Here is a 22897-nt window from a genome sequence, read left to right as displayed (position 1 = left end):
GCTTCTCTCCAGAACACTTGCTGCTTCTTTAGCAGATAAACTCTCTGATAGCAGCCTATTGCTTCTCTTTAAAAAATTTTTTAAAAAGGTAGATGAGAAGCTTACTCTGCTTTCAATCTAGCATATTTCCACAAGAAAATGAATGGAAAAGCATCCAGATCCCCAGAAAAACTGCTGAACAAGTGGCATCTGGGCTGTAAAAGGAATGTTAAAAGCAGCTCTCTTCCCCATTTGAAAAATGCATGCAGTCCCCAGGGATGGATTAAGGCAAAGCATGGCCTAGATAATCCACAAACATAGCAGTCCAATCATAAGCAGAAGGCTGGCAACCAGACACTTGGGAGCACAGACATTCCCAGAAACTTGAGGGCCCTCTTTGGAATGCACAGCCTGAATCAACTAATTTATCCAATCCTGCCCCTAATCCACTGCTGGTGAGTTCAGAAGCTGCTGCTCCCAACTGTGCGTCTCTGATAGCCCGGGTGGTTTTAACGTAAAGAAACCCTTTAAACTGAAATGAAAACCAATCAGAAACATAAGACACCATTGAGTTAGACTATCTAGCAGAAAAGGAAAGTTAGAAGTGGTCTGAGCACCAAGAAGGCATTGCAGGGAGCTGAAGGGGAAAGAGAAGGGAGTTTTCCTAACAAGGTCAATTCAGTTAGCAGGGGAAGACTTGGAATCGGGCAACTATTACTTCTGAAATCCACTTCTGACTGCTGCAGTCAGTGTTCCCCAGGTGGCTGGGCCACTTTCAGTAGCGTCTGTATTGGGGAAAAGAGCTACGGGTAGATCAGTTCCCAATTTCCCTTTCCTCCTCCTCACAGATGCAACTCCATGTTGAAACTGGACAAGGCACCAAGAAATCATTGTTGAGTGCAGTGAGGAGGGAGGAAAGTGTTTTCCTGGAGGAAATATGCTGTGCTCCAGGAACAAAATTGGAATCCTTTATGATTTTCTAATTCTTTTACAATACTTGTATCTACTATATCATTTCCCCTCTTATTAACATATACATATGAATAAGTACAAGCAATAAGCAAGTGAGATGATCCGGTGAGGCATTAAGCATTGGTATGATATCATCCAAAGATCCAGCTGGTATAGGAGAACACTGTTTTGGATAATCTATGTCCAAACATTCAAAATCAAAATCTGTATAATTTGTAGTGGAACAATATAGATACTGGGCTGGTCAAACACATACCACAACCCTCTATTCTATACATGCCACACTGAACAACTACTTCAGAACTATTTTAGCCCAAGTTTTTAAAATATATTGGTATTTCTCATGTCTCTCCTATAAAACCAGGCCCCATTAGTACAAGTCCAACTATATAGGTTTGGGGGAGTAGGAAAATTATGTGTTCTTTAATGACCACAAGTTCTCTCAACTTTAAGTCCCATGAAAGTGATCAATATGTGTGTAGCCACAGTACTTGATTTTATAAATAAAGATAAGCCAGTAACCTGTCTACTCGGGGGGGGGGGGGGGGGAGGGGAGGGAGGGAAGAGAGAGAGAGCGCGCTCCCAGATACAGGGAATACATTTCTAATAAAATGGAGAGCTAAAAATATGAATTAAAGGTCATCACCAGAAAAAAAAATAGTACTACACAAGGGTTTACAATGAGCAAAAATTGATTGTTATCAGCCAACTCTGGTGAAAGCACCTCTGTTACAACTGCCAGATGTAGGTAGTGAACATTAGAAGGAGTAGGCAAAAAAACCAGATTATATCTTAACTATTTAAAGTATTATTATAAACCTGCTGATGTAGTTGATGAGATAAAAAAAATGTTTGAAAAACAGTTCAAAATGGAAAAATATATATATCGGTGCCGTTGCCATTTCCAACCACAAGATACTGTAAGTGGAAAGTAAATACATACTGTCTCAAGTTTTCAGCTCAAGAGGTATTAGTCAAACTTTTTAGCTCTTACAGTATTTAAAAAAATAGATGAAAATGATGACAAATAGCTGCAATAATCCTGAATACATAAATAATCATTTTACCCAGTTTTTAAACTGTTGTTCAGACAGCATTTCTATCAAAACAGTTTGTGCGATTCATCAGGCTTGTCCCTACAGCAAGGTTTTGGCATTCTCATGTTCTTATGTTTAATTTGCAGACATTTCAAGGTAAAATGGCTTGCAATATCATGACTGTAATTGCCATGTCGACATTCTTAAACAGCCACAGAAAGCGATTTTGATATCCACAGTGACCTCTAGTGCCAAAAAACAAAAAAGCACTGAAATGGGTTTTTAGAAAAAAGGGGACGCTATGGTAAATTGTTGGGTTTTTATCACTGAGAAGGTACAGACACTGAGAAATAAATGCTAGCAGCTAAAAAAAAACCCTAACATCTCTTTCCCCCCCCCCCCGCAGCCTCCAAAGCAACTGATGGGGAAAATTTTATAATGTGTAAATAAGAAGTTATATTTGATGCAAACTATCTTTACCAGTCTTTGTAATACAAATGTAGTTTGATAAGTGCAACATTACACATTTTTTTGGCTAACAGAAAAAACGAACCCCATCACCCTGACATCTAGTTGTTTTAAAATAAATAAATAAATAAATAAGCTTCAAGTATAGCACCCGCCCATGAAGCTCCCTGACAGTTTTTACGGCTGTACTATCATACTTTCTTATTTTTACTTATTTTTCCCTAGCCTATTACTTTGTTAAAGATCTAAACAGAGAAAACTGTGTCTATAAAAGGGAAATAACACTTTATGTACTGCCAGTTTGGTTATCAGAGACAGAAAGCAAATTGAAAAATGTAAAAAAACATTCTGCTAATTATATAGGCAAAAAAATGTTCAGGCAATAGAGTGATTCTTATGTTGATTGTGTCCTTTTAAGAGTGAATGATCATGTTAGTAATATGACTTTTTTTAAATTCAACATGCTAATCAAAGTGCACTAACCAACACAGGTGAGTAAAGAACAGTTTCACAGTAATTGGATTCATTTATTGCTACAATCTGAAAAATCTTCAGAAATAATTTAAGGTTTAAGTGTAATAGTTAGTCCTTCCAATACTATTTTCAAGTACACAAACATATGCAAAAGCTGAGTATTAAAAAATGTCAATAGAGTAATGTAAACATCTGTGTGCTGACAAATATACTCTATCAGGGACAGGTTTAGGTGCAGGCAACCCAGGTGACTGCCTGGGATGCCAGGCCTAGGGGGTGTCAGGCTCAGGGTCTGTTTTTGTTGTTAGTGACAAAAGGGAAAAATAGAATGTTTGAAGTAAAATGTTTCAGGTATTCCATATGTGGATTCATTTTCACTAACCTTCCTTCTAGAATGTTCTGGATCTTTACTGTAGAGTCTCGTGGAACCTTTCAGATTTTCTGAGAGCTACATTTTCCTTTAACCTCCTAGAATGTTATCAGCCATGCCCTCGCAGGTATATAAGGGGAGGGACATCACCAGTCAGTCAGTGAGAGATAAGAACAAACTGAAGTGATGCTAGAGATATCTACTGAACCCCTACCTACGCAGTAACATAAATGAAATACTGTTACTTCTTTTGCCACATTTAACACATAATGTTTGATGACTTTCTAAGATTGTGGAACATAGACTTTTGCTCTCCCTAATACAGTCTGTTTTTACCCGAAGAAAACAAAAGATACCCCCGAAGAAGCATTCAAGAGCTCAGTATAGGAAGCGAAAAGCTCAATTGCAACCTAGTTTGCAGCAAGGGGCAAATTAGATGAGAAAATATCTAATCATAGACCGGGCTTTAGGCAGTAGTGATTGTCCCAGTGCAGAAGAAATTGAGAAGAAAAACATAAATGATGGAAGTCCTATGACTAAGGAATTAGCAGATTTACCTGAAGATAAGGAATGGAAATGTGAGGAAAGTGTTGGAGAATCGTCCAGTTTTTCTGGCAGCATAAAGGAGAGTGATGATGAAGAATGTGTCTCACATGAAAAGGAGAGTAATGACAAAGAAAAATCTGGTTTACGTGAAAAGGACAGAAACGATAAAGAAGAATCTGTCTTGCATGACGACAGAAATAGCAGTAAGAAAAACAGCACACCACAGATCGATACATCAGATCTTGCTTTATGGCCAGCAATCCTAAACCCTGCCAATATCATACAATTTTGAATGGGCCGGGCAAAAATGAGGATATGACGTTTCCAGTAAATGTGCAGAAGCGACACTTCTCAAAGTTACACTGTGAAAGCGTGCTCAAGAATGGTGAGTTGGCAAGTTTACTCAAAAGCAACTGACAAAGTGTTCTGTTTTTGTTGCAAAGTATTTTACAAGACTGACAAATTGCTACCTGTATTATCGGAGTACAATTACTGGCATAACTTAGCTGATACTCTGAAGCAACATGAAAGTCACCCGGCCATTTTACGGCTGGCTCCAAATGGATGGAGGTCGAGTCCATGCTCAAGATGAATAAATGCATAGACGCAGAAAACCAGCGCATTGTTAATGCGGAAACCCAGCACTGGAGGAACATGCTCGAGCATCTGATCTCAATTACCCGCATCCTTGCAAAGAATAATTTGGCTTTCTGGGACTCAGCGGATAAGTTGTTCAGTGAACATAATGGTAAATTACCTTGGTTTGGTAGAGCTCCTTGGGAAATACGACAATATCATGCATGAGAACCTATGTCAAGTACTTTGTAAAGAAGCTATGGATCATTACTGTAGCAAAACAATTCAAAATGAATTGATTAACCTTATAGCAAGGAAGGTGCTTGATAACATATTGATACAGCTTGGCAAAGCAAAGTACTACACTGTAATAATAGACTGCACTCCCGACATTAATCACAGCGAAAAGATGTCATTTGCAGTAAGATTTGTTGACAATGAGGATGGCTGTATTCAAGTAAAGGAACATTTATCTGTTTCTGCTCTGCGGATGGCTCTACTGGAAAAGGCCTAACAGAACTGTTTATTTTATTCTCATTCAAAACATTCATAAAGCTTCTGGACTGCCGCTTCAAGGCTACAACAATGGCCCAAACACGAAGGGAAGAAACAGTGGCATCCACACAAGGATCCTTGTGCTGAATCTAAGAGCTTCCTTCTTGCCTTGTGGCTGCCATTCCTTCAACCTGGTTGTGTGAGATGCAGCAGCATCTTCTTTAGATTCAGTATCTCTCTTCAGAGTACTGCAAAGGATATACGTCCTGTTTTCAGCATCAACTATCAGGTGGAAGAGCCTCATGGACAATGTTACAAATCTAACTGTGAAGCCGATAAGTGACATTCGCTGTGAGAGCCACATTGACAGCATAAGGCCAGTGAAGTACCAAGTGACTGAGATTTACGACTCCCTGATATAACTGGCACAGTCAAGTAAAGCCGAGGCCGGAATCTGACACGAGGCACAAAGCCTGGCAAACCAAATCATTGACTTCAAACTTCTAGTCTCAACTGTGGTTTGGCACGATATTCTGTTCCAAGTAAACATTGTAAGCAAGGCATTACAAACTCAGTAGATGGACATCGCAACCGCTACTACTTTGATGAGAAGCTGCCTTGATTTCGTTGTGGCCTAAAGAGACAATGGACTTGAAGATGCCATCACTTTTGCCAAAGAAATGGCGAAAACTTAGGAGGCGAGCCTGTCTTCAAGAAACTCGTATTCAGAAGAAGAAAAGACAGTTTGGTTACGAGGCCAGAGATGAGACGATGGAAAGCTCGGAAATAAAATTCAAGAGGGAGTTTTTTTGCTCGCTCGTTGACACTGCTCAAGTATCCATCGAAGAAAGGTTTGGACAAATGAAGCACTACAAAAAGACCCAGGGGAATTTTCTATGACCTCAGTAAACTGCCGGTGGACAGGAAAACACTCCTGAACACTTGCACAGATCTTCACTGGACACTGACACATGGGGAGTGTTCGGACACCAATGATAGAGACCTCTATGTTGAACTGGACAACATCAGTCACATTTTGCCACACAGGAAGCACTCTGCATTCCAAGTTCTCCAATTCATTCATGATGTAAAGCTGAAGGGCACTTTTCCTAATGTGTGGATAGCTTTAAGGATTCTGCTCACGCTGCTGGCCACAGTCGTGAATGGTGAGCACAACTTTTCAAAGCGCAGGCTCATCAAAACATACCTTCGGTCGACGATGGCCAACGAGAAACTGACATCGCTTACTATTTTATCCCTTGAAATGCCACTGGCCAGTCTTTGGATCTCTCTGACACAGTGCTTCAGTGTCATTCTGAGGCTGGCACCTACAGTAACACTATTTAATACTTGTCCACCCAATATTGGTGCACAGTTCAATTTCTTCATGTTAGTACATTTCAGTAATTCTTAAAATTAAAAAGTTTCTATACGCTTAGTGGAAACAAATTTTGTTATTGGCTTATAAGTGGCATGAATATATAGAGATTTATAGATCCTAGCATGTAAATTTATCGTCTTATATGACGGGGATAAATCATGCATGCAAATCGTGCATCAAAGTCATAAAATGGGCAACAAATGCAATAAAAAATAAGGTATTCAAAAGTTTAACAAATGGGGGGGAGGGGCGCTGAAGATCCTCCTCGCCTGGGGTGCCATTTGGTCTTGGGCCGGCCCTGTACTCTATCATTATGTCCATTGCTCATTCAGCTCCTAAATATTTACAACTTAGCACCTGGATCCTGCAAACACTTAAACACATACTTAACTTCAGTGGGACGTCTCACAAAGTTATGCCCCTGTACATGTTTGTAGGATCGGAGCTTTACACAATAAGTGTTGTAAATATTCTGTGAATACTGCTTAATTGACTAGTAACATGAACGAGAAATTACATTAAGCAAAATTAAGGCCTTATCATTTTATGATTTTGTGATTATATAATAATTATGTAGGTTTAAAGAAGAAGTATGTATTAGAGGACTCTATTAAGACCAGTGTGCATTAGGGTCCTAGCACGTTAGCAGTTCATGGAAGTTGTGCTAAAAATTATTTTTTTGATTGCTGAAGACACCCACTGTGCACATGTCACAATTATTGTAATTCAAACACGAAATAAGCATTGCAATCATGAGTTGCCATCAACAGCTGGAAATGGGAGATATATTGCTAGCTTTATGGCTTGTGGTTTCAAGAACCTAATTAGTCTGAACAACTTGTCTGTTAAGTAGACCGCTGATTATTGGTCTAAATGGAGGCAAAGGCTCTTTGTAAGCATACAGGATATTTGTTGAAGGGGTGCATTTTAACTGAGGAGCTACTTAAAGAGTTAAGGGAGAAGAGGGAACACATTTAAGATTTAAGAAATTTGAAACAAGTGGACAAAAATAAGATTCCAGAAAGGGAAATGATCTCTAGAAGAATATGAGAAAATATTTAGTAGAACTCAGCAGCCAAATCAAAAGACTTTTGTATCAATTTAAGTCTATGAAGAGAGGCAAAGATTGACAGTGGGATGGGTTACACTAATAGCTAGAAGATGTCTAAAGAAATTATGGAACTCAGAATTGATCATTAATAAAAGTACAGAGGAGAGCAAACAATCCTAATTTTTCAGAACGAGAACAGGCAAGAGTCAAAACCTTTAAGTCTGACATTGATGTAAGCAAAATTCTAAAGGTAGTAAGAGATGTTGACACAGGACACCTAAAGATATGACAGCCAATATTAAGGAGCATTGTTTCATCATTTGCAAGTCTTCTCTTGACAATGCTGATGACATTTGTGGAGAAGACACAAAGCAGATGGGGTTTAAGCAATCAACATAATCTACTTGGATTTCAAAGCCACATTTTACACAATACCAACAACATATACATAAGGTTATTAAATATGGCATGAAAAACATTCTCCTTGAATTAGATAAAGTGACCAAGGGCAGAATCTAACAACCAGATTACAAGGTCAGATTGTAATACTAAATTACTGTGAGCTGTTTTCAAGTACAAGGATGCCAGTGAATGGAAAAGCCACAGGGCTCAGCATCAAAACTAATGCTTTTCATTCTAGAAAGAATTTAATGATGCCAAGAAGCTAGCATGCCAGAAAGGCAACAGATGCTCCTAAGGAGATGGGGAAACTATTTAAAAGCCAATTTGTAGAATTTCCTCCTAATCTTTCCATCACAGATAATGAACAGTGAATTTGGCTCTATAAATCACTGGACAACCCAAGATCCAAATGAATCTTGAGAGATCTGCCCAGCACAGCTGTGATGCAATCCCTCCATATGGTAGCATGGCCCCTCCAATGGTGTTCTCTCCTGAAACTGTTCTTAAATCCTCCCTCACCCCAACAGGATTTTCACATGTCTCACCAATGCTACAGGCCATTGCCATGTAGGATACTGTCAGATTCCCAGCAGGTGTAAATCCGGGTAGCAGCTATAATACAGCCCCACAACACACAATCACAGCTTTTCTTGATTACTAGGGCTCCAACCCTTGCAATCTACCAGCAAAGGGGCTTCCTCAGAATCAAGGGAAGAAAGAATCAGTCTCCAGACTAGCTGCTCCCAACTCTTTATATCCCCCATCCCAAGAAACATCTGATCTGGCACCTGTCCACATGAGGTAGTCAGGATGACTGGGCCCAACGTGCCGAAGTTTGGCAACCTTTGGCAACTGACATATGTGAGTAGTAGTTAACAACAGGTATTTGGTTACAGAAATTTACAAGCTCAGCAGCTTTGGAACAATAGGTGGTGGAGCATGTAAGGGCAAAAAGCAATTTACTTCTACAAACCAGTTAGCTTCAGCCACTACGGGGCAGGGAGCACGCAGTACCAGGAACCTCTGTAGAGCTAGCTTGGGTGGGAGGAAGAGGATCAAGCACTCACACACACCCAAAAACTGGATTAAAAAGGGAGGGAACCAGGAAACACTCCAGCACCATCCCCCATCAGTTACCAATGGAAGCATCAGAAAAACATGCCTCCTAACTTGGGATAAGCAGCAGATGAATGTTGTTTAAGAAAGAATGGACAATTAATCCCCATTACTTGAGAAAGTAGGGGGAGGAGGAAGGTAGCAGGTAGGACAATGGCCTTACATTACCTAGAAGCTCCTGCCCAGGTTCTTTTCTCCCCTGCTCTCCCCAGAGGCAGGGATCCCCAAAATCCAGTGTTCCCTGACAGGGCATCCTCCCTTGAAGCACCATGGAGAGGGAGCAAAGCCTTGGGTTGAATCTGCCTAGTTCCCTTAGGCTGCGTCTACATCAGGATTTTTCTAAATTCTACCATCACTGTTCTACAATATTGCCAACCCCAGTCTCCAATAATCTTGAGTCAGGCCTCCAAATACCATGAGATTATTTTAAAAATCTTACGATTTTAATCCAGTGAATTATAGATTCATTTTTGAAGCTTTTCTCCCCAAACACAACAACAGCTAGGAACTTACTTAAAAAAAAAAAAAAAACCACTGAGATTTCCATTTCATCGCCCCACTTTCTGGTGAATTGAATTAAAGAAAAACATCACGTATCATAAGACGTGATAGAATTGGGAGACTTGGCGACCAAGCTCTACCACCAGTCAATTTCCCTAATGCTTGAAGCAGTGGGAGAATTTCAAAAAGTCCACAGGGTAAACAAGGTTTCTCAACACTAGATTCAACTCACCACCACCCAACCCTCCCGGAAACAAGACAACTGCTGGGACCCTTTGTGCTAAAACAGACCTTGACTTTGGCCATGTCTATATTTACACCTAGATCAAAACTGCTGCGATAGATGCAGTGGTGTCGATTTCGTGGGTCTGGTGAAGACCCGCAAAGTCAATGGCAGAGCGCTCTCCCATCGACTTCTGTACTCCAGCTCCCCGAGAAGCGTAAGGTAAGTAGGTAGGAGAGCATCTCCTGTCGACACAGTGTGATGTAGACACCACTGTAAGTCAACCTACGTTGCTTTCGAGTTCAGTTACATAACTGAAGTAGCGTAACTTACGTTGATTTACAGCTGTAGTGTAGACCAGCACCTCCCTGCAGCCCCGCTGCTTCCCGCAGCTCCCATTGGCCGGAAACAGTGAACCGCAGCCACTGGGAGCTGCGGGGGTCGGTGCCTGCGGACGGTCACTGTAAATAAAATGTCTCACAGCCCGCCAGCAGATTACCCTGATGGGCCGTGTCCCTAAGATTGCCGACCCCGTACTAAAGCAACATTTTAAAGTTGGGAGGGAAGAACTCAAGCTCTCAAAAAAGTCAAGAAATTGTAAAAAAAAAATTTCCGCTGCAACTCTAACTTTGCCTTTTGCACAGCTGTGACATTTTCAATCCTATTTTTCTTGTGAAATATAAATTGATACATGACCATAATAACATGGACTATAAAATATATAGGACATAATATAGCCCAGTTCAAGCTGTGGGGAAAACTCTGTTTTTGGAGGTTCCTAACTTCTGAAAGTTTAACTTCCCAATGCTGACATTTTATTGCCGTTTTGTTTCCCTTTCCACATTTAATATTCTATAAACAGAGGTAAAAAGATCAAAAAAAGTTATTCCAACATTTGATAATGATTTGGGAGACATTTTCAATATTATTTCTTTTTTTCATACATTACAGGAGGCAGTTCTCAAACATTTTAATATTTTATTTCTTCAAGAGTTTACAAAACTACAGTAAAAGTCCTACCCAATTCTGAGCTCTCCCATAATCTCTTAAAAATACACGAACAAACAGACATGCTAGTTACCCCAGACTAAATCAGATAACCCAGCAACAATATAAGCATAATAAGTTAACTGACTTTCTCAGAGTCCACATAAGAGTCAAACTTAACCCCCACCCAGCAAGGGAGAAAAGGTGAGCCTTACACCCTGAAGATGAAAGAACACGGGCTCTTCCAGACCTGGAGAAGAAACAAGTTCCAAAGGCTTTAATGGCGAATGCCCTGCTGACTGAAACGTTAGCAATACATCACAGAGAGTCTCTTACAGCTTGTCTACATAAACAGTCAGTCCACTGCAAGCTGGAGTGTGAATCTACTCTGCACTAGCCTGCTGCATATTAACTGTTCATGTGGCCACTGTTAAGTTATGTTCCTTAGCTTGCTTTGATCTACCCCATTTTGAAATAGGACTAGATCAAAGCACACTAAGGAATGGTTAGCATGAGACAGGCTAGCGGGGCTTAGATTCATGCCCCAGTTTGCTGTGGGCTAACTGTTCATGTAGACAAGTCCTTCGATATAGTATGTCCCACAACATTTAGTGCTTTATAGGTTATCATAACAGGATAGCTGGCCCCTTAAATGAAATTATGCTCAGCTCTCCTGTTCCAGTCCAGGTGTGCCTAGTTTGGTGTGACGGGGATGGTGGGGCTGCCTCTGGCAGCTATAAATAAAAGTCCAGAATCCTGAGAGAGAGGGAGCTTAGAAGGAGAGTTTAGAAACCAGAATTAAGAGAAGAAAAACAGTCCCGTCATGAGAGTAAAGAGACCTCAGGGGAAGAGCAGATATGGGCTGGGAGCTTCAGGGAGAGTACGCTCCTGAATGAGGGAGTGGTGAGAGTCTGGTTGAGCAGTGGAGCCAGATCAGGCTGTTGACAGCAGAAAGCAGTCAGGAGGTCACTCACAAACTTCCCGAGGCCAGAGAGCCTTGGTCAGACAGCTAAGAGCAGGAGAGGGAAAGGTCAGCTGGCTCTCTGAGCCAGAGAGGTGAAGCCAGAGGGTGGAGAGGGCTGAAGACTGAGGAATGATAGAGGGGTGAGCCCGCTGATGTCTCTAGGCAAAAGCTAGAACCCTACCTGAGAAGAACACAGGGCAGAAAAATACACCTGGTAAAGGGGCGCAGCTGGGGCACTGTGGGAGATGCCAAAGCCATACTTGGTGCTGGATTGTTGTGTGGTAGGTTGATTCTGCTGTCTTATACATTTGCAAGTTTCACTGGCAAAGTTGATCACGTCTGAATTTACATCAAAAGGACAGCTAATAAAGACATACAATAAGCAGCTGCAAAGAATATAAAGGAGTACTGAATTCTCTGCACCCTCAAAAAGAACCTTTGGGAACTGGAAGTCCAGAAGGGTCCAGGGCTACATCTATAGAGCAGGAAACATTTCTGCTTGACAACAAACAAATGCTTCACTATTGTGACAAAATCAACTCCAAAGATTACCCGAAATACACAGTAAACCACAGTTCGAGAATCACTGTACTATAGAAGATAGAGAAAAGCTTTGGAGGAATACCTGAAAATTCAGCTCTGGCATAATGGGGAAGGCCTGAGAAGAAATAGGGTTCTATAACATGCACCAAATATGGTAAGATTTGGGCCCATTCTAATCTCTTTTGGTAGTGAATTCTGTACTTAGGACCTTTTACTATCAACATTCCATTCAATAGTTTTTTAATCTGCAGTTGTATGTATGGGTGGACTGTTTGTGGGAAAACTCTAATATTCCCAGGTCCCAGCCTATTCAGGGCTTTGTAGATTAGGATCAGAACTTTGAATTGGACCTGCGATTTGGTGGGGAGCCACTGAAGGTTCTAAAGCCCATATATGAGGTGTTCTAATTTGTTTTTTTTATTTTGGCCCATAGTTTTTAAAAATAAATTTCAAATTCATTTTTCCCCAATACACATGAATATCTTTAATATTAATATTACTGAAAAATTTATTTATTTATTTATTAAAGTGGTGTAAAACACAGCAGATAAACCAGCAAATCTTTTTATAGATTTCCATTTTTCCAGGGACAGGAGTATTTTAATAATTGCCTCTAGTCAAATTAGAGAGACAAGATGGGTGAGGTAATGTCTTGTATGGGACCAACTTCTGTTGGTGAGAGGGACAAACTTTCAAGCTTACACAGAGCTCTGTGTAGGATACCACGGAGAAACCTAACAGTGGAAAAATTGGAACAAAAGTCTGAGGAATATGCAAATATGAAGGCCCAGTTCAATTTCTAGACAGACATTAAACAAAATTAGTCCATTTTGTCATACCATCTGCCGGGCAGTTTCCAATTCTGTGCTGCACTCCAAATTACCTGTGTTTTATTCTGAAGCATGGATACAGTAAGTTATTTGTAAATCATATAATGAGTTAAAGGTCCAGGATTGAATTATGAAATACTGAAGTAAAGGAATCAAAAAGTGATGCATAGCAAAATCAATAAGAAAAAAAAAGTCTCAAATCAGGGTCATAAGATAGAATTCTGGGATCTCCTCTTCAATTGTTTGCTTGTGTTATTTTCAGAACTCATCACTAACTGTGCAATTCAACATATGTATGTAGGTAGGACTAAACAAGTACTAGACTGAAATTTTAAGATTTAATTTAATCAATCAACTAAAGGTGTTCGGCAAGAAATGCTATGTTGTATTGTGTGGGAGATCAAGTGGAAAGAGATTCTTACACTTTGGACTGGTAACATCAGAAAGTTAGTCTGTTAAAAATAGCAACTCAATGTGTCACTCATCAATAGTCAACTAGTACTAGAAAAATCTATGTAGGCAGAATGAGGCAAGAGATTTAGATTAAGGCTTGGCAACTCTGATTATAAACAGAATTTGTAACAAAAGTTTACACGCAGAACAACTATTCTGGGTGGTGTTTTCAAAAGCACTTAAGTGATTCAGAAGCACAAGTCCCCTTGAAAGTCTCTTCCAATTTTATAAGATATTTTAGAATAAGAGTGAGGGGAACAGATGTGCCTTTTCTTAGTGGGCATGCTGTTAAATAATCGTGCCACTTTCTCCCTAATGTTTTCATGCAAATCTAGATGGCCAGTCATTACACAAGCTGGCAGCAGCACACATAAGGGGGAGCATAAAAACTGTGAACAAGGATTTATTGGATAGTCTAAGATTGGATATAATGGTAGCATAGATCGGAAGGAAATCTTTCAACAATTGCTGCTGAACACTACCACACTAATACTGAAATAAAGCTAAAAAGCAAATCTGGAACCTAAACTTAGCCATTCAGAAATTCCAAAAACTGTCTCAGTATCCACTAACATAATATATATAGTAATGGTGCAACCGACTGCCATGGGAGAGCATCACACAAAGGACAGGGAAACGCAGAAGGCGGTTTCTCTTCAGATTTGTTTTCACAGAGAACTCAGTAAAAGCAGATTAAATGTTTGAAATATTCAAAATGGATCTCCCTTTTGGCAGAGTCCAAGATGGAAATGATCCAGCACCAGTAAGAAAATGGAACAGGTTGTGCTGTAGACCTATTACATTTTATTTGAAAACATAAAAATTCATGAATTTTTACTCAAAAAGCTATTTTCAAAATAATTTATGGAGATATACCTATCTCATAGAACTGGAAGGGACCCTGAAAGGTCATCGAGTCCAGTCCCCTGCCTTCACTAGCAGGACCAAGTACTGATTTTGCCCCAGATCCCTAAGTGGCCCCCCTCAAGGATTGAGCTCACAACCCTGGGTTTAGCAGACCAATGCTCAAACCACTGAGCTATCCCTCCCCCCAAATAGTCAAATCAGAGTGAGGTTCACACACATACTTTTTTTTGGTAACGCAAAATTTAAAAATATAATAGAATGGTTAACTCCGGAACCCTATTTTTAAGTAAACTTGCAGAAATGCAATTTTTTCTTTAAATGTCAAATGAGAAAATGGTGCATTTAACTGATCCTTACTTTTAGAATATTTTGGGTTTCATTCCACTTGTTTGTCCACTCTTTGGTCAGCTCTTGTACCTATGAAATGAAACAAAAAGATAATATCCTATATTAAACTAGTCTTGTTTGAAATACCACACTTACTCTCACAACGGACTTGGCACAGAATTTCAGAGAACAACTTAAAAGGCCTAATATTTGCCAAGTTTGTTGCTCCCTGCAACTGATTCCACTGCCAATATTGAGATAATAATTAAATGTCACCAAAATCTGTTACAGTGACCACTTAAATTTTCCCCACCAAAATAAAGCCTGTGCTACTTATGCATTTGTTTGTAATAATTATTTGCCCAATATACAGCAAGATGACAAAAATGATGGGCTATCATACCTCTGATTTTTATCTTTTTAGAAAGGAAAAGATATTTAAGATTATGAAGGACATAGTGAAAACTCCTATTTGTAATGTTTCATAAGTACAAGGATGTAAAGGGATGGTCACTTAAAATGGCAGGTGATTTCAGAACAAATAAAAGGATTTATCACATGCAGTGCTTAGTCAAACCTATGAAATCTACAACCACAGAATGAGTTAAAGGTTATAGCCAAATTTTACAATGAACTGGAATAATTTTAGGATCAACTGTCACTGTGATTATGCATGGTAAGGTAAGAGTGCTCATGATTCAGGCCATATGTTGTCCAAAACGGTTTTACAAAGGCTAATAATTACAGAAATGTTTTTGTGGTACAGTAAAAAACTTTTTATCCCGAATGTTGGGAGAATGGGGGGGGGGGGTGGAAAAATTCTGGTCAACAAAGAGGGAGGGAATTTGGGTTCGAGAGGGTGCTCGGGGCCGGGGGTTGAGGCACGGAAGGGGGTGTGGGCTCTGGGAGGGCGTTTGGATGCAGGAGGCGGCTTGGGGCAGGCCCCACGCCAACCGGACTATAAACCGGACTTTCAATGAAGATCAGAAATGCCAGTTTATAGAGCTTTCTGGTTGGTAAAGTGCCAACTTTTACTGTATTTTTATCTTGCCACTCATCCAATGCATGGGATTTACATTCATTTTTTTAAGACTATGTAAAATCAAGGAACAAAAACTAAAGAGTATAAATCTTTATTTAAAGTGTTTATATATTTCAATTAAAAAAAATCAAATTCTTAATAATAAGAGTATCCTGGAATGCACTATTATAAATACAGGTCAGGACTTCAAGTCTTTAGATTATGGCTCAACAAATCTTAGATGCATGTAACTGATATCTGTACAATGGCACACCTGTCATATGTTATCTTATTCCCCATGATAGAAATTAAATTTCAAAACTGAAATCCCTGATGAAGGCTCTATTTCTTTTATTTATATACATCAAAAAGCACTTATCCCAGGCTCTCTAAATAGCTGACATAATGCATACAACAGTGTAGTTAGTATAAATTGTTCACAGTCCTTGGACACTGCCTTTTATTCCCAAGCAATATTTGATAATTACTTCTCTTGATTTTTTATCCTGGAATTAAGTTTATATATCTTTTACTACCTGAATCTACTTTCAAGTGGTGAAATGCTTAAACTCAAGACTAATTGCTTCGGTCTCCTTTAAGATTTATAGGTAAATTGATCATTTACTTCGAGGGACAAATAGCAATGCTTCCCTTCACAGCTCTGCCAAAATGACCTCAATCTTAACTTGCAACTGTATCCTTCAGTTTCACAGTTGGGTTTATTTGTGGCAGACTACAAATTAAGATGCACTGTGTGGTAGTTATATAATATGGTCAACTGCCCACAAGGGAATAAGTTGAAATCAAATCAAATAAGTAGATCATTTTCACTTGTAACCTAGGATTTAAACTCAGAAAGGAAAAGATAATACTTCTCTCCACTGTGCCACCTAGGTCCAGAATGCTGACAATCACAATATTAGTCTTGTCAATTATTTTCTTTTGGTTTTTTTTTGAAGAAAAAACATTAAAGAATCCTGATGCTCATCACCTGCTGCTCATCACCTCGATCACTACCATTTCTGGAGAATTTTTAATGCACTTGAGTTGTTTAAAATAGTTCCTGTAACACAGCAATTAATTCATTCTAGAGAACTACTGTGCACTAGTCAGTTAATTTAAATATGGTAATAAAGTCTTTAGATCTGCAGAATCAAATTCACTTTTCAATTATAGAACAGCTTTACCCTTTGTAATATGTGCTAAGAATGTGCAGTAATTCAGTAATTATGCTTGTGGTAATTATCTTAAGTAGCAATCACATAACGTATTAATGATGTTGACAGTGGACAATAAAACATACTCGATAAACATCCCACACAGTGAGGACAACACTTCTGAATAGGACAAGCAATGAATACTATCAGAGCATGAAAAATATATTCCAATTAATACCATACATTCAGCAGTTTCTACCACCCATCTAAACATTCATAAGAACAATACTCAGGTAACACTAAGTATATTATTTGCAGTTTCATGTTTTTTAAACAAAAATGTAAACATAGTTTTTCACACATCAACTTGCCCTAAAAAATTAGCATTATGATCAAGAGTCATATATAATAATGTAGAGATAACGTATAGTATCAATTAGTTGAGTCAAAAATGTGTTTCCTAAAAGGGATATACTAACACCAGAGATTGTAGCAGACTGAGTAATTCTAATGAACCAAATTCTCAGCCAGCTTCATTCAATGGAATTATACCAATTTACACCAATTTACAGAGGAATTGGCCCAGTGATTTTAGAAGATCATTCATCTATATTTGATCCTTAAAGTAGGGTTGCAACTTTCTATTTGCAGAAAACTGAACACCTTTGCCCCGCCTCTTCCCTGAGGTCACGCCCCTATCCACCCCTTCTCCAAGGCCGCGCCCCTGCTCACTCCATCCCCGCTTCTTCCATCACTTGCTCTCCCCCACCCTCAGTCATTCGCTCATTTTCACTGGGCTGGGGCAGAGGGTTGGGGTGCAAGAGAGGGTGAGGGCTCCGGCTGGGGCTGAGACCTCTGGTGTGTGGCTGGAGATGAGTGGTTTGGGGTGCAGGAGGGGCTCCGGGCTGGGTCAAGGGGTTTGGGGTGTGTGAGGGGGTATGGGCCAGAAATGAGGGGTTCAGCATGTGGGAGGGGGCTCCGGGTTGGGGTAGAAGGTTGGAGTGTGGTAGGGAGTGAGGGCTCTGGCTGGGGGTGTGGGCTCCAGGCTGGGAATGAGGGGTTCAGAGGGCAGGAGGGGGCTCAGGGCTGGGGCAGGAGATTGGGGGGTAGGAGCAGGTTTGGGGAGCGGGTGCTTACCTCAGGCAGCTCCCAGGAAGCTGCTGGCATCTCCCTCTGGCTCCTAGGCAGAGGTACAGCCAGGCGGCTCCACATGCTGGCCCTGCCTGCAGGCACCGCCCGTGCAGCTCTCATTGGCTGTGGTTCCTGGCCAATGGGAGCTGCAGAGCCGGGGTTCGGGGCGGGGGCAGCATGCAGAGCCCCCGTGGACACTACTATACTTAGGAGCCAGAGGGAAACGCTGGCAGCTTCCCAGGAGCCACGTAGAGCTAGGAAGGTACCCTGCCTTCCTCGCTGCAGGTGGCCAACTGGACTTTTAACGGCCCGGTCAGCAGTGCTGACCACAGCCACCAGGGTCCCTTTTTGACCAGGTGTTCCCATCAAAAACCAGACACCTGGCAAACCTAATTTAAAGATTCTAAATACTACACACACAAATCTGATTAATACTACCTCTTTTTGTACAGTCTGCTATTGTCTAAATATTATCAACATGAAGCAGATAGTAAAGGATTAAGAAGAGGGTTAAATTCTCAGATATGAAAGATATAGGTCCATTACGTCTAGACTCACATGTTCAGTTATCACTACTGCACATGAAAATAGCTTACAAGTTATCTAAATCAGTGGTTCTCAAAGCCGGTCCGCCGCTTGTTCAGAGAAAGTCCCTGGCGGGCTGGGCCAGTTTGTTTACCTGCTGCGTCCACAGGTTCGGCCGATCGCAGTTCCCACTGGCCACGGTTCACTGCTTCCAGGCCAATGGGGGCTGCGGGAAGCAGCGCGGGCTGATGGATGGGCTTCCCGCAGCCTCCATTGACTTGGATTATAAAAAGTTAGAAAAAAATAAATCTGAGGTTTTTACATCTAGTTGAATTTAAGAAAATGCTGCTTTGTAAAATAAAAAAACAAACAAACAAATGGACAAAGAAACCACAACATTAAAGTCAGTGTTGATAAGTGTGTATACCAAAAAGTTCCTGAAAATGAGCTGTTCCTGCTCCAGCATCCAGATCACATTTATCTCTAAAATAAATATTGAATTATAACTTACTCTTGCTTCATTCTGCTGAAGCTTCTCCTCCATACTTAAAGCTGTTGGAGAATCCAAGAGTGCAATCTAAATTGTAAAACAACTCACATTAGTATATAGTAAAATAAACAGTACAATGGATGGTGGATTAGAAGGTATGAAATATTATTGTGCAGGTACTTTAATAAATTTGTATACTAAATCCTTTTCTAGTCTTTATCTGCAATGGATGACATTTCATCTTTATCCATATAAAATATTCACATCAGTGGCAATCTTGTCAAAGTATAAATTTGAAATACAAATCAGTAATTTATAATTTTACACACACACTTTTACTGATTTGTCTACATCCATATTCCGCTGAAGGCACACAACATTTTGACAAATTGGTTCTACAAACATCAATTTTTAAAAAATGCAGTAGATGACAATTTACTATGCATGAGTGTCTATTTAACTATTCTGCTATAAACATTTCTATGTGTATGACATTTGTATTGTAAAAATATATCTTGTTAATTTGACTGTGGAACGTGAAAATTACTAATACTTACAAAAATGTAAGCAGTTTTCTTTGTTATATAACATTGACTAGTGTTGGATTTTGGGTAAATAATTATCAGTGAGCCATGGTGGCATTTGCAATACAATATTCTGGGAATATAAAGACTGTCCATAGAAGAAATTATACCGGGATTTATATTCTATTGTACACATTTACCACGATCTGCTGTTTTACCAAGCAGCACAAATTCAATTAATTTAGTCTTGTTCGGCATTATATCCCTCACAGACATTTATAACATAAGAATTGAAATTCTCTGGAATTCTTCATAGCATAGCCATATTTATTTTGTGATATCTACTCTTTTACACCTTGGAACAATGTCAAAGTATTAGATCTTCAAAGCAGTCTAAAATATGTGTACCCAGAGTTTGCAAAGTCAAGCTGTGATTTCAGAAATAAAAATTGTCAGCTTGCCAGCAAAATCACTCAACTTTTCCCACAGACAAGCACAGGACAAAGCACAGAGTACAACAGAGTAATTTCACCCTCATGGAGGGTTTTCGGTTTTACTATTTACAATACAGCAGAATCGTACTAATACTTCCTTTAGTAATCTGCAAACCTGATATTTTTCACAAAATATGCAGGGGGACCTCATCCCATTTCTCAGCAAATATTTAAGCAGGATATTGTGTACAATTAAGTTTTCATTTTGTTTTTGTTTTTTTACAAAAAGTCCCATACTACACTTTGATATCTCATACCATAATTAATTTAGTTTATTTTTACTTATAAAAATAAATAAAGTAGTACAATTTTTAATATAATTTATTTGTGCCCTCCCAATCATGTTTGTTCAATTACAAAATCTGGTAACCCACAATAGCATTGTTTGGAAGTCTCAATTAGCCAGGTTCTACAATAGACCTTTAAACCACATTCCTTAATTTCAAGAATCACCATGCTAACGTTAGCTTGTTTTTGTCATCCAGAGACAGATATTCAAGTTAATCACAGTTTACGGCACCCAAAAGAGATAAAAACTAAACAGAATAAGGATAAATAGAAAAAAAATTGAGGGACTGTACTGCTTAGTATTGGATAGCGAATTCTCGATGCCAACCAGCATTCCATACAATACGTTCCATATGGAATGAAGCACAATTCCAAAGAAGCTGTGCTTCTTTATATATGATTTCTTAATATGCATATTTGACACTCAAAACCTTGCACTGAAGAAGACAAGTACTCCTCAACTGAACAGGGGTCCTGGGATGGACAGGCCTGTAAACCTTACCTATGGTGTCATCAATCCATATTTACATCTATAATATCCATCTATATTTACAGTATTCTTAAACTTAGCAGCAGGGCGTCTTTGAGGGAATCAAACACCAAAAGCATTAGAAAAAAATATACATTCATTTCAGTAGTATTAATTTATTGCTGTTATTTAGAGTGACTATTAGGTGGACAGAGCTGTAACACCTACAATTTCTTCAATGGTTCATTGGTAGCTAGATGATTCACATATTTCAAATCCAGCCTGGATTCTTACAAATGGTCTTTAAGAAGGAAACAAGTTTTGTTCAGTCCAGCAACTGAACAGGTTAAGCAGCATCGCATAAATGATAAACAAATTAAAATATAGTTTAACAACTGGCATTTCTTAACCTTTTGAAAATGGTCACCTTGCCAAAATAGGTGAGCGATCTGGCAGTATGGGAGCCGATATCAAATACGGTTTTTAGAAACTTTCTGCTTTAGTAAAATTAAAAACCTTCAGTGTTAAAGAAATGTAAAACCTGGAGTTTATCTTCTAAATATAACCTGTTTTACCATCTTTAATTAGACTCCCATACTTTTAGGTGTCCAAAATATCACTTCCCTAAAACATAACCAGCAACAGACTAATAGCAAGACTAATCAAACAACTATTTTTCAAATAAATTTTACGTCTTACGTTCTGAACTTTCTGATTAGAAGACTGAGCAAAATGGGTTGGCTGTGTCCTTTATCTTTATTGAATCGGTTTATTTTATTCATAGTTTTCACTTTGTACTATATGGAGGTATGAACAATGTTTTTAGATGTTTCTAAGTACACTATTTGCTCTCTGGAGTACTACAGTCAAAGACGATGTGGTTACAAGCTTTTCAAATACCCTACCTTTATCTTCAGTATAATATTTATAAGTCTCAACATGAATTTAGTCTTATTTACAAAGTATGTGTTGAGATATTTTATGGTATCTTGAATATTCTTGTGCTGGAAAAAAAAATGTACAAGGGTATCTTTTCAACCCATTAAGCTAGGAATACCTATTTCTTTACTGTTAATGGGGTGGTGTACCTAAATGCCCATATGCTGCAGTGAATACTTACCCACAACATATAATTATGTTCTAATCATATCAAAGCAAGGTTAAAAATTTTACACAAAAGCCGATATCACACTCGCCAATTGGAAGCCAATTCAAAGAAGAAAATTACATTCATTCATGACTTCACAGTGCTTGTTTTTTCAGATCAATATAATGAAAGAAGATAATGATCTCATTAGGATCTAGAATTAGATGCTATTACTCAAAGAAAACTATACATAAATCTAAAACTAACCTGATTCCCTTGAGCGAGCAAGGTTTTTAATCGGGCTATTTCAGCTCTCAGCTCACGAATTAGTTTGACGTTAGGATCCTCATTAATAGTAGGCTTGTTGATGATGTTTTTGGCTCTATTTGCATAGCGAAGCGTACTTAAGGTTTCTCCATAATTGACATCAGCAGGTGAAATAGCTGAGAATTAATTCAGAAATAGTTTAGCCAGCACCAGATGTTTCATTTAATAAAGTTGGTTTGTAATTTAAATGTCAGATAAGCAGCTTGCAGATGGAGAAAAAACAAGGTCAATTATTCAGAGATTTGTAAAAAATCTTGCCATCAACCTAGCTGATTTTTATAAAAAACTCAGGTTCATCAACTCAATGGTGAGCATACCATGCTCCTTGAATGTATACCCTATATAACAGAGTTCAGACTCAAGAACAGGAGAAAGCAGTACGTTTATTCTATGTCTCAATAACATCTTCAAATGAGGACGTTGATTCAAGCAAATACCACTAATTGTCCATTTTTAAAAGGAAATTATAGGATACCTTGACAGAAATTAGACAAAAAAAAGGAGAGAGAAGAAGCCACAGCACCCACTTATAAACTTGGTCTTTGGGCTGAGCTGTGGGTGTATGGCAGCACACAGTCCTATCCTTGAAATAACTGCTTCCAAGGCCCATGTGACGCACAAAAGGACTCCAGTAGTGCTCTTCTACGGAGGCAATTTAATGAGAAATAACTGAATGTGTCAATAAATATTCTTTTCTTCACATATTTTTCCAGTATGGCAGCCATTCATTACTGTTTCTAAAAGCAAATGGAGAAGATATTCCCAAGATTTTTAAAAAGTGAGTCCTCAAATACAAATAGAGTAGCAAGGTATGGGACAGAT

The 22897-nt window shown here is 39.1% G+C and overlaps 1 protein-coding gene across 10 annotated transcripts in view; it reads right to left on the bottom strand.

Moving 5' to 3' along the window:
- The window catches only part of KIF16B (kinesin family member 16B), a 223787-nt gene that overhangs the window by 154656 nt on the left and 46234 nt on the right, over positions 1-22897 (bottom strand). For all 10 annotated transcript variants that reach the window (XM_008173558.4, XM_065589753.1, XM_008173537.4 and 7 more), the window contains 3 exons: positions 22016-22191; positions 18908-18973; positions 14593-14652 (listed from right to left, as the gene is read on the bottom strand). In XM_008173558.4, the coding sequence (XP_008171780.2) occupies positions 14593-14652; positions 18908-18973; positions 22016-22191 (302 nt within the window). The remainder of the gene's footprint in view (positions 1-14592; positions 14653-18907; positions 18974-22015; positions 22192-22897) is intronic.

Source organism: Chrysemys picta, chromosome 3, assembly GCF_011386835.1.
Source record: "Chrysemys picta bellii isolate R12L10 chromosome 3, ASM1138683v2, whole genome shotgun sequence".
In the NCBI taxonomy this organism is placed as follows: Eukaryota; Metazoa; Chordata; order Testudines; family Emydidae; genus Chrysemys; species Chrysemys picta.
The sequence above is the reverse complement of the archived record's forward strand: the minus strand, read 5'-3'. Positions and strand labels throughout refer to the sequence as shown.